Genomic DNA, 16,804 nt, shown 5'->3' with positions numbered 1-16,804 from the left:
CAGTTATTTGATATCAAAATATTCACTGAGTCTTACTCTGCTGTGTTGTAGGTGCAAATTATATGAAAATGTGATTACAAGCTTTTAAAAGCTCAAAAGTGAACAGTTAATCACAGCCATCACGAAAACGCCTAGATTAGAATCCCTTTCCAAAACGGCTCAAATGGGACGCAGATGAACAAGATGGCTTCTGTTTACGCTTTCATGCAACCTCATTTGTCGAAATATTTTCACAAATATACTTCTTGCATTCAATTAAACCATGTCTATTGTCCTCACGCGTCTATTTCATCATTGTAATGCTTTCATTTTGAGCACTGATATCTCAAAACCCACCATAAAAATTTGTTTAATTTTTTAACCTTAGCTCGAAAAAGAGCATATCATTTTCTGATAAACATGACGAGCCTGTTGGTCACCTGTGATAGTCAAAAAACACTGCAGAAATTATTCAGGCTGTTCGGCAGGATGTATGGGTCACATGATCAGATTACGACTAGACGATTAGACTAAGCCGAAACAAAACTGCAACCTCTAAACCTGTAAACTAGTGCTACGAGATGTTTTATATTGAGCCTTTTATTGACTTTTTAATTTGCGTGATAACGTAACGTGTCAAAACAATAACCAAATTGTTTGAGTACTTCATCGAAATAAAGGGATTCCAACCTACGGCGTTTTTGTGATGGCTGTGATTAACTGTTCATTTTTGAGCTTTTAAGAGCTTGTAATCACATTTCTACATATTTTGCATCTACAAAACAGCAGAATAGGACATGGTGAATCTTTTGATACCAAATAACTGTAATGTAAATTTTGTTGCAAGTCAAACTTAAAGCGGACTGGTCGTCCAGCACAAGGTTTGCTCTATCAGAGAGTTGATCAACGGCTCGTCTCTGTTTCTGCTGGTTCTTGAGCGATTTTAAATCTTTTATCAAGACATGGGATCCAATTTCTAGCTTGGGCAGATCTTTAGCTGTTTGGCTGTACTGTTTCTGGATCAGAGCTTTACGATGTGTTTTCTGCTGTAAAACATCTGGGATTGACTGGCTATTTGTTGGTAGTATTGATTTTGTAGGGTGGCCAAACATGTGTCAGCAGGCGATGTTGATAATCATGTGGAAGGTGTGTTGCAGTATTCAAAAAATGCCAGATATATATCTTCTGATCTTCTCATCAACATTTTCATGATTTTGAGGGCGGATTCTGCTTTCCCGTTAGATTGCTGAGGCCCAGGAGAGGAAGTAGTATGACGAAAACTTCACTTCTTGCTGGAGGCTTCGAACTCTGAGGACATAAACTGCAATCCGTTGTCTGACTGAAGTTGTTAAGGTATACCATACCTACTGTAGAAAATGCTTTTTTGCACAACTTAATCACTTTCCTTGATTGAAGTCCTGACAGCGACTCACACTCAAAGAAATCTGAGAAGTAATCTACCAACAACAGGTAGTCCTTGTTTTTTATGAATGAGGATTTCCATCCATACTTTAATTCATGGTCCGCCTGATATGTTTATAAAGTGACTATCATGTTGCTTTATAGCCCCTTGTTGTTGTGAAGGCGCATCCATTGCACAAGCCCCACATATTTCCATTTAAATTTGGATATCTTCATTTAGGTTTGGCTAATACACAGCACTTCTAGCTTGTCTGATAGTTTCTTTAGTACCTTGATGGTTTTTGTGTAGTTTCTTGTAATCTCTGGCTGTGTGGCAGTGGACATTACCAGACTTGAACTCCGGTAAACTATCCCATTTAACAATGTGAGTTCATCTCTGAAAGAATTGTACACTCGGATGTCACCAGGTATGTCCTGTAACTTGTTTGGTCAACCTGTTGATATTAGTATGGTGTACTGCAGCTGCTTGAAAATATCATCTTCGGGTTGTCTTCTTTTATATCATGTTGTAGGTTGCTTCCTACACGGGGAGCTCTCACTTCAGGTTTGTCTCACAAAGGTTGGACATAAAGGTCTTTAGATGATTTACAGTGAATATTTGTCCTGTGGCATCTCCATTCTCTTCTGGTTCTACTGGTGCCCTTGATAGATAACATATCCGCTTTTGGTGCTTTGTTCAGGGGTTTGCGAAAGATGGACTCAAGAGGTCTATGAACAGTATGTATTGTGACTGACGAATTACCAAACATATACTGATTGAATTTTTGCAGACTAAAAAATGGCCAACGACTCGAGTTCTATAGATGCATAGTTCTTTGTAGCGTCGTCGGACCAGCTTCTAGAGCTATAACTCACTGACCAGCCATCCTGCATTAGCACAGCTCCCCATTCATCGGTGCTGGCATCAGTCTGTACCACAACTGGTTTGTTGACATTGGAGTACATGAGAGTTTCAGCATTGGTAATGAACTGTTTGATCATTAGGAGCGCTTTTTCCTGTTTTTCCTGTCACAGAAACTTTCCGGGGTTTCACCCAATCAAATGTCTCAGTGGTTAACACCCAGCCGAGCAGTGGGGAATAAATTTAAATAAATAATTGGCATGGCCTAGAAATCATCTTACCCCATAACCTTCAGTTGGAGATTGAATATCTGATATGGCTGCAGTTTTTCTGTGATCAGGTGTGATACCCTTCTTGGTTATCACATAGCAAATATAGGCAAGCTTTTCTATAAAAAAATTGGCATTTTGCCTTGTTGAGTTTGAAATTAACCCGTCTTGCTCGAGTGAGTAACTTTTTCAGCTTTGTCTTATGATTACAGATAGCATCTTCGTAGGCTGCACCTTGAAAATCTAGATATATCAAAGTATCATCTGCCATGACTGTAACTCCTTGCAATCCACTCAGTGCATCCAAGAGTCTTCTTGAAAACTCTTCAGGACTTGATGAGAGACCAAATGGTATCTTCAGCCATTTGTACTTGCCATATGATGTCTAAAATTTTGTAAGATTACTAGTCTTGAATCAACATGATTTGCAAGAAACCATCCTTTGCAACACAAAAAAGGCTTTGGCGTCTGAGAGTTCGATTATTATATCATCAAGCGTAGCCACGGGAGAATGACTTCTCTGAATCACTTTGTTGAGGTTCAAAGAATCTAAGCAGACACAAGGATTCATATGGCTTACGGCCAACTGCATGATTACTTTCCAGGCAGTAGGGTGATCGGCGTGTGCGATGATGCCTTTCTCAGCTGGTGAATCTAGCTTGATTTTTAAGTCGCCTATCATAGAGAAAGGGGTTTTCCTGTTGTGAGATTGTTTTGGCACTACTGTTGGATCAATCTCAATTTGATATTCCTCTATTAGACATTCAACTTCTTTAAATACATCATTGTAGCTGCTCAACATTTCCTCATGGTTTTCTTCAGATAATAGATTTACCAATTCTCGTAACGATATCAAACCAACTTTTGTTGAAGCATCTTGTTACAGCAAAATTTTGTTGCGACTATTGTGCACGAGGACATACATAGTTTTTTCTGCTACCTATTATATTACAATCTCCAATAGCACCAGTCACTAAGCCATCAAAGTGTCCAAGTTTCAACTGATTTTCATCGAGCTCCGGTTTCCCCAGATCACGGAAGTTTTGATAGTTTAGTATATTGCATGGAGCTCCTGTATCCAGCTAAAAGTGGATAACGTTACGATTGCTCAATGAGCTGGTTGCGAAGACTGACATTAACTTCCAGTTCTTTCTTACTACTTAGGCAAAGTAAAGATTCGCCAGACCTGTCACTTTTATCTTGAACCACTACATTAGTCTGTTTCTTTCACCTACATATGGCTTTCAAGTGATTGAACGTCTTACAAAAATTTCATTGTTCGCCATAGGGCATATTTCACTGTTTCTTCTTGCAGCAAGCCATGTCTTTCCGTGAGGTTTCCACAATGCGACACTTTTTATTGCCTGCTCTAGGATTAATACCCCATCACCTCCGGCATCAAAAATAGTTTGCGGCGTAGCTGGTCATCAATAATACCGAGAAGAAAAGCTTGCAGCATAAAGTCATCATGCATAGTGTTTAATTGACATTCTTGTGCAATATTGTGCTGTGCAGTAACATACTCATCGATGGAAATGGTAAACTACTTTGTTGACAGCTGGTAATGCTTCTTTGCAAACCTGTTTTGACCTCTGTTCTGAAAGGCATCAAATTTTTCTGTAACATCAGTGTAATTATCTTTGGACCTTCCACCAGTGAAGTTGGAAGACTTGAATATATTTACTCTTGGACCTGTACACCTCAACATGATGGCGACTTTTATCTTGTCATTCACTTCAGATTTTTCATTTGCTGTTAGAAATGTTTCAATTCTTCTTTAAACTATGTCCACTGGTTTGCCAAGTTGGCGCCATCCTGAATAGGTTTAGGTGCTAGGTCTACGCTCATACTCATGAAGAAAAGTTCGTTTAATTGTTGGCTAGTTTCCATTATTCTTAGCATCTCCTGAGTATCAGTTTCAGCGTATTTTAGCACCACACTGCGCCACTCAACATCTTCACTTGGGCACCATGTTCGTTGTTGATGTTGTTAGTATCATTTTAGCTATATGTAATCAGCATGACAATTTTAAGCTCAGTAGTTTCATGTAAGGTCGACTCAACAACTATGAACAAATGACATGAACTCAAGAATATAAATAAACTGATAATGCATGTACATATGAAACACAAGTGTATTCACAATTATAGTTTATGAAATTAGGTATTATCTCTATCAACAAGCGTAAGTGTGTGACACTAGTAAAGACTTCAAACAGAAATGCGCAACAGCAAGATATTAGGCGAATATCTAAGAACGCAAATAACTGAAAAATCAGTTTTGTCCAACTCGGCAAACACATACTGTAATTGTTTAGAATTGGGCATGTTCGAACAGTTTTATTTCTCCTTTGCCCAGGACTGGTCCTTTTCCTTTATAACAAATTCTAAACCTGTAGGCCAATAACTATTAAAAGTTGTACTTCAAACTCTTAGATTTCTACATCACCAACTTTTGTGATGGCCACATAGTGACGTTAATTTTCAGATTTATTTGGTATTTGACCGCAACATGATTGCCACATGTGAAGCTTGATTCAATTTGAATCACACCTGTGACTTTTTTTATTTTATGAATAGTTTTGTCCTCAGAACCGCTAACACAGCTAACATGCAGCCTTTCTTGACAGTCATCACTTTGCCCATAGAATTTGTCAAGTTCCTATTACTCTTAAGAAACCCTCCTAACACTGCTTTAAAAGGGCTTCCTTTTGACAAATTTCCTCAGGCTTTGTAACACAAATGAATACCTCTGTTGATGAATGTTAATCATGTAATGAATCTGCATCTTTCACAATAGCTCCATCAAGGCCCGGTCGTCTTACCATCCTTTTCAAGCTCATCCCAGCGCATCTACTGGTCCTTTTCCATGACCAGTGGCAAATAAGTTTCTGTCTAACTTAAATTCGAACTTTTAAACCAGCTCATGTTTGAAAAGACGTAGTGAATTTTGAATTGCTGGGCACTTCCGTCTAAAAAAAAACTTTTATTGCTTTTACGTCTGGACACTTTTCTTTGATTATCTCAAACATAGCGCTCACGAATTTGAATGCAGAGACTTTCCCATGGTCAGATATTACACAGACACTATTTTGTAATGTGCCTTCTAACTCTTTCCACCCTTGTCTTTCCCATGTTAGCTCATAAGTGCAATGATGGTGTAGGTAAGGTGCAAATTCACTATAAAAGCTATCTGTGACAATGTTAGTTAATTTGTGTTTATGGAGCCAAAATTCACTAAACATCCTTCTCACAGTTGAACTATATTCAAGTCTTTAAGATAATCCTATCACAAATCATGACAAACAGACATGATCCTTTAATTCAGATTTGTAAATGGATTAAATCAAGATAACTCATTAAACTAGGGGTGTCACCTCATACATAGTATGACATGACAAGATTGAGCGTCCTTTTATGGAAGCCAAACTCATTAACCACGATAAGCCTCTCTCTGGGGCTTACAGATAGTTCAATATGGACGGAAAGCCCCTCATAGGGGCTTCTTACAATGTGTGTTTTAGTTCTCTTCATTGTAGCATCGAGTGCATTGTTCAGATTTTATGGCTCAAATACGTAGCACGTAGACTATTTTAGCTTTTCTCTGTCAAACTGGCAGTAAATGATCTTTATAAGCATTAGATAGCATTTATAATCATTTCACAGTCAACATAAACTGTTTAGGATTCTCAAGACCTATCCGAACAAAAGCTCTAATACTTGCTTATAAAGAGCATACAATTTTTATCACAGCTGATTAAGACCTCCTTTGTGTGACCTGGCAAGAGAAAAAAGCTAAAAAGTACTGTACTGAAGCCAGCACATACCGCACCACTGAACTAGAAGACATGCGGCAAAAGTGAGGATTTGGGATTACGCTAACTATGATTGCAGTATATAACAAATCTATGAATGGTTGCAGCTGCCTAGATCAAGCCGTGAATTACTATTCTCAGTTTTTGTGTAAGACTGTGAAATGGTGGGAGTTGTTTCTGTGGATTTTGGAAGTGGTACAGGGGAATGCACACATTCCGTATGTGCTGAGCCAACCGTATGACATGCCACTTTTGAACTTCAAACGTGCATTCTGATTGATCAACTGTGCTTAAAAGCACAGTGGTCATCCAAGAAGCTGAGAACGGAAAGTGGAAGCTCGTTTTTGAACCCAGTCATTAAATGCTTCTCAAATCAGTAACACCTCATTGTCTACACTGCAAAAGCACATAAACTGCAAAGTTTGCAGCACTCCTTATAAGCCATGTCGAACCATTTTAATTGCAAGCAGTGCGTGCAACTTCTACCTGCATCCAAAGGACTTTTTTTACCACACTATGCTGTGAACATTTAGCTCCTACTAAACTATCCTAAACAGATCTGCTACTAAGAACAAAACTTTCAATTTTATTAGGATTGAACACATACTGCAAGCCTTCATGCAAAGATTTTTGTTTCAGTAATAATCCTGTTTCGGCTATCCCGGCTGTTGCTTCAAATGCGAATGTCTCCTAAACTAACTGAGCTAGCGACATAATTTTTGAAGAGTTTTATTTATATGTTTTGAAACAAAGCTATACTAAATTTATATGTGTTTTATGATACACTTATTGTCTAGTTCAAAGTAAACTTGAAATATGCGGGCTGATTTTCGAAGTCAATTTTTTAATAATTATGTTTGCTTATTTCCTGTATGAGCCAAAGTATTGATAAAAGTCATATATAACTAAAAAAAGAATTTTGTGCCGGTCATTTTCCTGCTTTGATTATGCAAATTGAACATATAATAAGGATGTTATGCAACATTTTGTGAAGGACTGTTTGAATAGCTCTTAGTGATGCTAACTAATTATGTTCAGGGTAAAAATTAATTACGTAGTGAATGAGTTAATGGGGCCAACAAAGAAACTCGGGTTTATAGATTGTTGTTATCATCTAAAAAGAGAATATGTGAAAGTTTATGTTTGAAGTTAAAGTTATTCACCTTGCATCAACTTTTATACATAGTTCATGTATGGGGTGACAGACGTATTTCTTTTAAATAGATCAATTCAATCAGAGACGCAAATTTTCAAAGTAGCTATGCTTTTCTGTCCCGATTTTACCAAACATCAATATTATCTAAACAAGGATTTAATGAATGTAATATGACCAACCACTCTGCCTTCCTCTTAAAAGAACTGGCATTATTACAAAAATAATCTTTTTAGCTATATGAACTCTATAAAAATCTTTAGTGGCTTTTGAAAGGGCTGTTTCAAAATATTTAAAAGACCAGCTACTGCAAGTATTTAAGTGCCACAAACCACCATCATTGCTCGGAGTCGCCAGAATATCGTCTATTAGAAGCAGCAGACTTGTACATGACAGCCAATCAGGACTCAGTCCGAATAATAATGAATGTAGTAATGAATAGTAATGAATAATGAATGTAGTTGTTTTCATGTATTCTCATCATGTCTAATTATCTTCTATACAACATCCAGTTTTATTACCGAACTTACCACTGCTCAATCATTTTATTCTCGAGTGACCACATTTGATTTGTCAGCGGTAGATCATTTAGAACATCTTCAAAATGCTGTGCTAGTTAATTTGGTATTGAAACCTTGTCACTAGGGAACATGTGCCAACAGCTGGGAATTTTCATGCTCCATCTTAATTTTCACAATGCTAGCTTCAATATGGGTAATCCTGCGAGCAATCTACAAAGAAAACATTTTATTTTCATGTGGTTTGCTGATTTACCTGTATGCACTAATGTGTGTAATACAATCCCATTTTATGTGCTTTTCATACGAGTGTCCTGTCGATAGTTTTCTATAGTAAGATGTTTAAATGTAACTTAAGTTTTCACCTTAGCGTTTCGCTCATAGTTCAGATTTGATATAGCTTTTATTGGTTTATTGAGCAGCGACTTTATAAATAAAACTCAGAATACTAAGGTCTGAACTTAGTCTTTGTTACACTATTGTTTTCTGCGGTCCTTTGTGCAGCCGGATATGATTCCATAACTAGTGTGGCCAAAAACCTTCTAGATTGATACGCTAACACAATGTGCCCTGCTCAATACTCTTGTTCAGTTTCAAAGATTCGTTTAGAGATTTCAGTCTTGTACATTGCTGACTTCACGGGGTATTCTGTTGAGGTACATACAAGTCAATCATATTCCTTATTCTTATCTTACACTTATTTGCATTACTAAAGTTCACGCTTTGATCCAAACAATTAGTTGATCAACTTCTAAGGTGCCTCTTATCAGTGGTTATGCAGTGCAGTCAATTGCTGATCACGTTTCATTTTTATCCCAGTTCATAAAATAAATAAGTGATATGAAACATGCCTACTAACTTGATCCTACATCGTATAAACTTAATGGGTAAGGTCTGATTTTGATAAGTTGCTGCAAATGATTGTTTTGCAACATTTGCATGGTATTTAATCACCTTAGTGGTGCACACTTGGAGTGAAGAACAAAAATTAGTTTAATTCCTTGATATCATTTCTAAATCTTTCAAATTGTCAACCAAGTGAAGATTATAGTTTTCTTCTACCTGGTATTATTTAAAAGCTTAATCGATGTTTTATATTTGTTTGGTCTTACATTGTTTTGGTCAACTACATGATGAATTATTTTATTTTGGCTGGCTCAACCCATTGACAATATTCTGTAGGGGGCAACATGATTAGGATCAATTGAATCTCTAAATTTGACCTGTTTATGCCTTAGCTTTTTACTGGTTGCTTTAGCTTTCTAACAAATTTGTACATTTTTGACATCTTAACAAAAACCTGATTGGAGCCGGTTTAATCACCTTGCGAATGCTTTTTCTTGGAACACAGGTCGAATGAATAGCCTTGAATTACTATGCTGTTTAGAATATATTTAGTTCACCTCCTGATAGTTAAATAAAAAATATTATTTTGTTATAGTATGCCAAAAGTAGTTCAAGGTAGTAGATTGAGCAGTATTGCTAATGCTTAAATTCATTTGATTTGTTAAGTATCTTTGGCTGGTCGTTGTCGGGATTTGCTTTTGGTTTACCAACTCCTGATTTGTCGTGAACACTCTATTTATGTGCAAATACCACAAAATACTCATCCATTTAATATTGATGGCATTACATGATGTGATCTCTTCTAGCTATTAAAAATTCGCATGTTCACTACTACCTCTGTTGTATAGCGTTTATGTTACACTAATACACTAAGCTTACTGTCTCATAGTTTGGATCATAAATGCGCATTTTGTATAAGCTGTTTTAGTTTGTATTTAAAGGTTGACTTGCAACAAAATTCACATTACAGTTATTTGGTATCATAAGATTCACCATGTCTTACTTTGTTGTGTTGTAGGTGCAAAATATATGGTAATGTGATTACAAGCTCTTAAAAGCTAAAAAACGAACAGTTAATCGCAGCCACACGAGACCGCCGTAGTTTGGATTCGCGTTCCAAAACGTCTCAAATGGGACGTAGTTATTACAGGATGGTTTCTGTTTACACTTTCATGCAACCTCATTCGTCGAAATATTTTCACAAATGTACTTCACGCATTCAATAAAACCATGTCTATTGTTCTTACGCGTCTGTTTTATCATCATTGTAATGCTGTCACTTTTAGCACTGATATCTTATAACTTACCGTAAAAAATTGTTAAACGTTCTAGCCTTAGCTCGAAGGAGTGCCTATCATTGTCTGATAATCATGACGAGCCTGTTGGTTACCTGTGATAATCGAAGAGTGCTGCAAAAATTACTTGCGAAGTATTGGGTCACGTGATCAGATTACGACTTGACGATTGAATAATGCCGAAACAAAACTGTAAAGTAGCGAGCATCTATATTTGATGCGGGGTCTTCGGTAAAACCCGAAGTGTTTGTCAAAAACTAGTGTTACGATAAGTTTTATATTGAGCTTTTATTGGCCTTTCAATTCACGTGAGAACGTCACTTGACAAGACTATAACCAAACTGTAATGACTACGTCAGATAAATAAAGAGATTCCAATCTACGGCGGCTTTTCGTTTTTGAGCTTTTAAGAGCTTGTAATGACATTTCCACGTATTTGGCACCTACAACACAACAGAGTAAGACATGGTGAATCTTTTGATACCAAATAACTGTAATGTGAATTTTGTTGCAAGTCAATCTTTAATGAAGACTTTTTGTATAAATGTAAAAAAAGTTTTTTGAAAACGCCAAGTGCTGCATTATGTTCTGTCATTTTTCTGATTTTTGTGTAGCATTTTACTCAACCTTCACTCTAGTTGAAGTCATGTTTAAGAAAATAAAAAATCAATTATCAACTATTGCAAATTCTACTATAGACTAAAATATATCAAATTCACAATAAATAACGATAATGCAGAGAATATAATATATGCTGTTTTATTAGAGATGGCTAATGAGAGCTGCATGTAAACAATTTTAATCCCATCGCAACAGGTACGTAAAGCTAAAAGCAAGAGATATCATTGCAAGGAGTATATTCTCAAGTCCAAATCTATCATATTCTTCATAAGTAACATGGAGAGTTATCTCATGAAATCCTACAGCATCTCTTTACTATGGTCTATTATTACCCGCTTTGCTGGTACATGTACATTGTATACGTATGTGTGTACGATGTACATGTATATTCTTGTGACGGCATGATGATAAGTAGGAGTAATAAACTTTTATTGTACATACATGTAAGTAAAGTTTTATTATATGTTAAGCAGTAATAGATTTGTAAAAAGTATATTATAATACAATAACAAGAATAAGTGTACTGCTTACTGTTCTTAACTTATTAAATGATTGCATTGTTTCATTTATATTTTGTTTTAATGTTCTTTTAACTCAAATTTTCCTCCTAAATGTAGATAGGTTAAAATAATTACATAGTTTATATTTTTCTCACCACTTGAACACTTTGATCATGATCAACTGAGTATAAGTAACCTACTATGTGAAGGTTTTGTGAGTTTTACCCTCCTGTTTCCTTATAATAATAGTAGTAATGGTAAAAATTTGAGAAGCAGTAGATTCTCTGTTAACAGATGATGCGATCCTGCACATTGCTCCAACTCGCAGTAGCTGCCGTTCTGTTAGCCCTCTGTTCTTCAGTTCTAGCACTAAACACATCTTCAGAGAAAACAATTGAAAATGATGTAACCACCACTGAAACTCTGTCAACCAAGTTATTACCAGGTAAAACTTTTTATATGTAAATCACTTGGGTAATTTTTGCATTTTGTTCATATTTGTCAAAAGAGTAGAACATAAATTAAATATTCACTGATTTTTATAACAAAATGGAAGTATCTTAAGATTATGTTGAATAATGGTCCCGCTGTTTATCACCATTGCTACATATCAGTTAATGTATGAGAGTACAATTCAACTGTTTATCCTGTGAATAGATGACGCTAGTTGTATTTAAATCCATATTGACAGTTATTTACTTGCATTCCAACTCTTCAGAAAGCACAGAAAGTCTCATTGTTGGTCAGCCATTTGCACAAACCGGAGATTTTACAGAAATTGAAATGTTTCATTTTTACAATATAGGTATAGGATTTACAGCTGCTATGATTTGACAAGCGTACGAAGTACACTTGAGTGTATTTGTTTTCATGTATTCTCATCGTGATCACAAATACATTAGATAACTCTATTTATCTTTATAGTAGGTTTAAGTAGCTGTAACTAACAGATATCCCTCTATTTATGCAAAGTTTGTTACAGCATAAAAAACCTAAACTGTGTTAATATTTGTCAAGTATTATTAATAGAAATGAAAAATAGCTATTTTATGACTTTAGCATGTCCCACATATTTTTAGTCAAATTTATGATAAAACAATGAAAATATACACAAACACCTCTTCACGAAAGCTACAAAAATATGTTCCAGGTGAAGCTGTTGTAATACGTATATACACATATCGTTTAGGGCAAGAAACATTCCGATCAGAGTCGTAGCTATTTTTAACAATTTATCTCTTCTGTTACTATAAGATAAATTGTTGTAGTAATTGTCAGCTGAACTTTTTAAAGTGGAAAAAGTGTATTCAGTGATAGCAGAACTAGCCAATTAAACACATGCAATTTAAAAGCATTTTAAACTAAAATCAACATGCTGGTTCTGTTTTTTATTCTGTCCAAAACATGTACCAAGCATGTCTGTCTCAAATATTGACCTCTAGAGTACAGTCATACCTAGACATAGGCTACTAGTGTCCCAACATACGAGAAAATCGAGATACTAGCATAATTTCAATTCAATTAATTTCAGTTGTTTTCTACGAGTAATCTCTGAGATACGAGCATGCAAGCCAGTTCTCGGTGGCCACCATACAGTATACTATAAGTTAACGCGAGGCCTCTTTCGAGAACACTATTGCTCGGTCTTTGTCTTCAAATCAGTGTAAAAAAAGTTTCCAAAAGGTTTTCTAAAAGTTATAGTGAGTGAGAGGCAAAAAATGATTAATAAAAATTTAAGACGACAAAATTTAAGTAAGTTCATTGAAAGATTAAAACCTACCTTTGAGTATGTGGCTGATAATCCAAATTCATTTAAGTTAAATTCAAAGTTTCTGTTACGTACCGTCACAAAAGTTTAGCGTACGGAACGCATTGCCGCCAAGTCTCTCTTAGACTGCCATAAGCTACTTCATCTGTCTTGAAGGTAAAAACTTACAGTAGTGTGCATAGTAATGTAACATTTTATTGCGGAATTTAACAACTAAATAGGTATTTGTTGCTTTGTTAGTGCTGAATAACATTAATTAAAAACACCTTTTTCCATGATAATATCGTGTTTTATTTAGTTTTTTCACAGTATGGGAACGGATTAATTTGTATTTAGTTATTTTATATAAGAAATAGTGCCTTGAGACACAAGTAAATTGACATGCGAGCTCATTCCCAGAATGCATCAAGCTCGTATGTCGATATATGACTGTAAAGGCTTTAGCATAAAAAACAGCTCGATAAACCACGGAAGTGATCTTAAAAATATTGTTTGTTCATTTGTGCCAACTGGGATCGGAAATGTAAATGTTTTTACTCTGAACTTACTACGGTAGCTCTTTTGTTTTAGCGGGATTAGCGAATGTAATGACGTACCAAAATCAGGTGATAACAAGTCGGTCTAGTTCTTTCGTGTTTTTTGTAGTACTCACCGTAAAACCTTTAATTGAATGCCACCTCTATTTGAACGCCACCTCTATTTAACCATCTCTATGGGAAAAGGGTTGAAAAATAAAGTGTCACCATCTATTTGAACGTCACCTCTACTTGAATGTCACCTTTATTTGGTTGCCACTCTGACCATCTTTGATCTTTATGAACTCATAATACCAAATGATCAGTATAAAAGTGTCCAAAAATCGTGTTAATAATGAATCTATTGCATCAATAACAATCAATTCTCTCTTTGTCCAACTCCTAAGCTTTTCGCTTTTTTCATTAAAATTTTGAACGCAACATAGAAATAATTAATAACTGTCTGAGGTTAATAGTGGCTCCTTGTTAACCTGGTACTGATACTTGAAACTATGTGTTTTTTTGTTGTACTTAACTCTTTATAGTCATTTTATTTTTTTTAATTTATTTGACCCGTACGAAACATTCTCCTCATGATATGAAGTGTAAAAGTGCTTTGACAAAGTTTGAAAACCCTTGCAGTTTTTTTTATTTTCTCTCTCAATTTATTTCAATTACACAAAACACTTTTCTCATGATATGTAGTTAGAATGGCAAATGTTGTTATATGTTAAATACAATTAAATTTTCTGTGCAAAGGCTATTACCCGGGCAAAGCGTTATTACCCTGGCAACGGCGGGTTATACAGCTAATATTTATTATAAACTTTACTTTATTATACACACATAATTATGTAACTACAAATATAATTCTAATTTATTACCTATGGCTCCTTAAATTGAAAACCAGGTTAAAGAAAAAAGTTAGAATCATAACCAATTTTGACCTTCCCGCAATTTTCTAGCTTGAAAAAAATCTCGTGAGAATCAAAATTTGTCCAAAATGTATTTAAACTAGCTAAAATTGTCAGGGGTCATATTCAGGTATTCACACATGCGTGAAAAAAAATTTTGACCTGTATTAGCTTGAAAATAATTTGAACTTGGAAAGAAAATCACTGGTTTGTTTAGATACTACTTAAAATGCATCTGGTAATGATCTGGCAAGATTTTAGCCTTCACGCAGTGTCACGCAATTTTTCACGTATCATGCGTTTTACTAAACCCGCTCTCAAGGTAACGTGATTCGTTTTTGAGCTTTTAAGAGCTTGTAATTACATTTTCACATATTTTGAACCTACAACACAGCAGAGTAAGACATGGTGAACCTTTTGATACCAAATAACTGTAATGTGAATTTTGTTGCAAGTCAACCTTTAAACACCTTATCAACAACTCTCTGTACTACTTGCTCAAGTTTGTACTGAGAAGAGATACCTTTAAATCATTGCATCAATTGACTGCACAATCATACCTTATTTTTCAGGGAGTCAGTCTATCATATCAAGACATAAGTTATATAGCATAGGGTTACACACTTCAGTTGTCTATTAGTTGTTATATATTAGTAATTATGTACTCAGTTTATTGTTATTATATCCTGTTTTTCAGATATTTGTACAACTTGTGATAAGGATGTTGAAGTCTGTAGTGAGAATAAGACAAAGTGTGAGTGCAAGCAAGGCTATGCTCTTGTAGGGCGTAAATGCATTGGTGAGTAATTTAGATAGTTTCTTTTGATCCAGTCTAGCCCTAGTTCTGGTTTTTTCTGATAATAGGTAGATCATTCCTTCAGTTGACTGCACATTCCTACTTTTTGTTTTAAAAAACCAGACTATCATAATGAGTCATATAGCATAAGGTTATTCGCTTCAGCTATTTGACACTTGTTATATAACAATTGTCAACTAGTATCTACTATCAGCTAGTGTATACTAGTTGGTATGTGCTCAGTGATTATGTGCTGTTTTCCAGAGATTTGCACAACTTGTGAGGATACTGAAAAATGTAGTGATGATGGTACAAAGTGTGAATGCAAGCAAGGCTATACTCGTATAGGGAAAAAATGCACTGGTGAGTACAAGAAACATTGTGTTTTTAACGCGCATGGATGCATTAGCGAGTACCTGAGAGTTACTTTTATGTCATCCTCGGTCCAGTCTTGATAAGTAGTGGGTTTAGGAGCAATCACTGCATTTCCATACATTGAAAAAAGTCTATTGTAACGTGAAGATATGCAAAACTAGGACTTTTCATGTCTCATATCTAAACAGTATCCTCACGCCTTCACATGATGCTAAAGTGGAAGAATAATTTTTCATAGCTCCCTAAATGGTTGCTTTAGAACCAACTATTGGTTATCATATATCAACGGTTAGTTCATCATTGTTATCATTTGATATATGTAAAGCTAAAGTGTACAAAGATATGATCCTCGTAACAATGTTTTTTGATGACAAACGATCTCTTGATTAACAGAAACGATAATCTTCAAAGATTTCAGAAACCAAAGCAATATTATGTTCGTGTTTCATACTGCAGAAAATATTTTTTGTATTGCCGTGTATAAGCATGCGATAGTAACAATTAGATCACTAAATTTTAAATTTAAAATTAGAATTTGATAGTATTTAAAAAACAACACAAGTAAAACTCTAAATGTAAATAGTCCAAAGAAGTTATTGACAAGGTAAACATATGGTGATAAATAGAGGGATCAATATCACGGGCTGTGTAAATTGTACTCTGTAGTACATTAGTTCATTGATCTCTGTTACAAATAACGTCTTGTTTATCTGTATTCAAATATTGAACTCTGTTATAAACAAAGTGTTATTTACCTGTGTTCAAATATTGAACTCTGCTATAAACAAGATGTTATTCACATGTATTCAAATAATGAACTCTGCTATAAACAAAGTGTTATTAACATGTATTCAAATATGGAACTCTGTTATAAACAAGGTGTTATTCACATGTATTCAAATATTGAACTCTGTTATAAACAAAGTGTTATTCACATGTATTCAAATATTGAACTCTGCTATAAACAAGGTGTTATTCACCTGTATACAATTATTGAACTCTGTTATAAACAAGGTGTTATTCGGCTGTATTCAAATATTGAACTCTGTTATAAACAAGGTGTTATTTACATGTATTCAAATATTGAACTCTGTTATAAACAAGGTGTTATTTACATGTATTCAAATATTGAACTCTGTTATAAACAAGGTGTTATTCACATGTATTCAAATATTGAA

General features: G+C 35.0%; 1 protein-coding gene across 1 annotated transcript in view; it reads left to right on the top strand.

The window, feature by feature from the left end:
* LOC137392773 (cell death abnormality protein 1-like) overlaps window positions 1–16,804 on the top strand; it is a 52,941-nt gene that overhangs the window by 962 nt on the left and 35,175 nt on the right. The window contains exons 2-4 of the mRNA XM_068079093.1: window positions 11,553–11,703; window positions 15,153–15,254; window positions 15,516–15,614. Coding sequence (XP_067935194.1) covers window positions 11,553–11,703; window positions 15,153–15,254; window positions 15,516–15,614 — 352 coding nt within the window. The remainder of the gene's footprint in view (window positions 1–11,552; window positions 11,704–15,152; window positions 15,255–15,515; window positions 15,615–16,804) is intronic.

This window comes from Watersipora subatra, chromosome 4 (genome assembly GCF_963576615.1).
Source record: "Watersipora subatra chromosome 4, tzWatSuba1.1, whole genome shotgun sequence".
Lineage (NCBI taxonomy): Eukaryota > Metazoa > Bryozoa > Gymnolaemata > Cheilostomatida > Watersiporidae > Watersipora > Watersipora subatra.
Note: the sequence above shows the minus strand (reverse complement) of the source record. Positions and strands in the feature narration are given on the sequence as shown.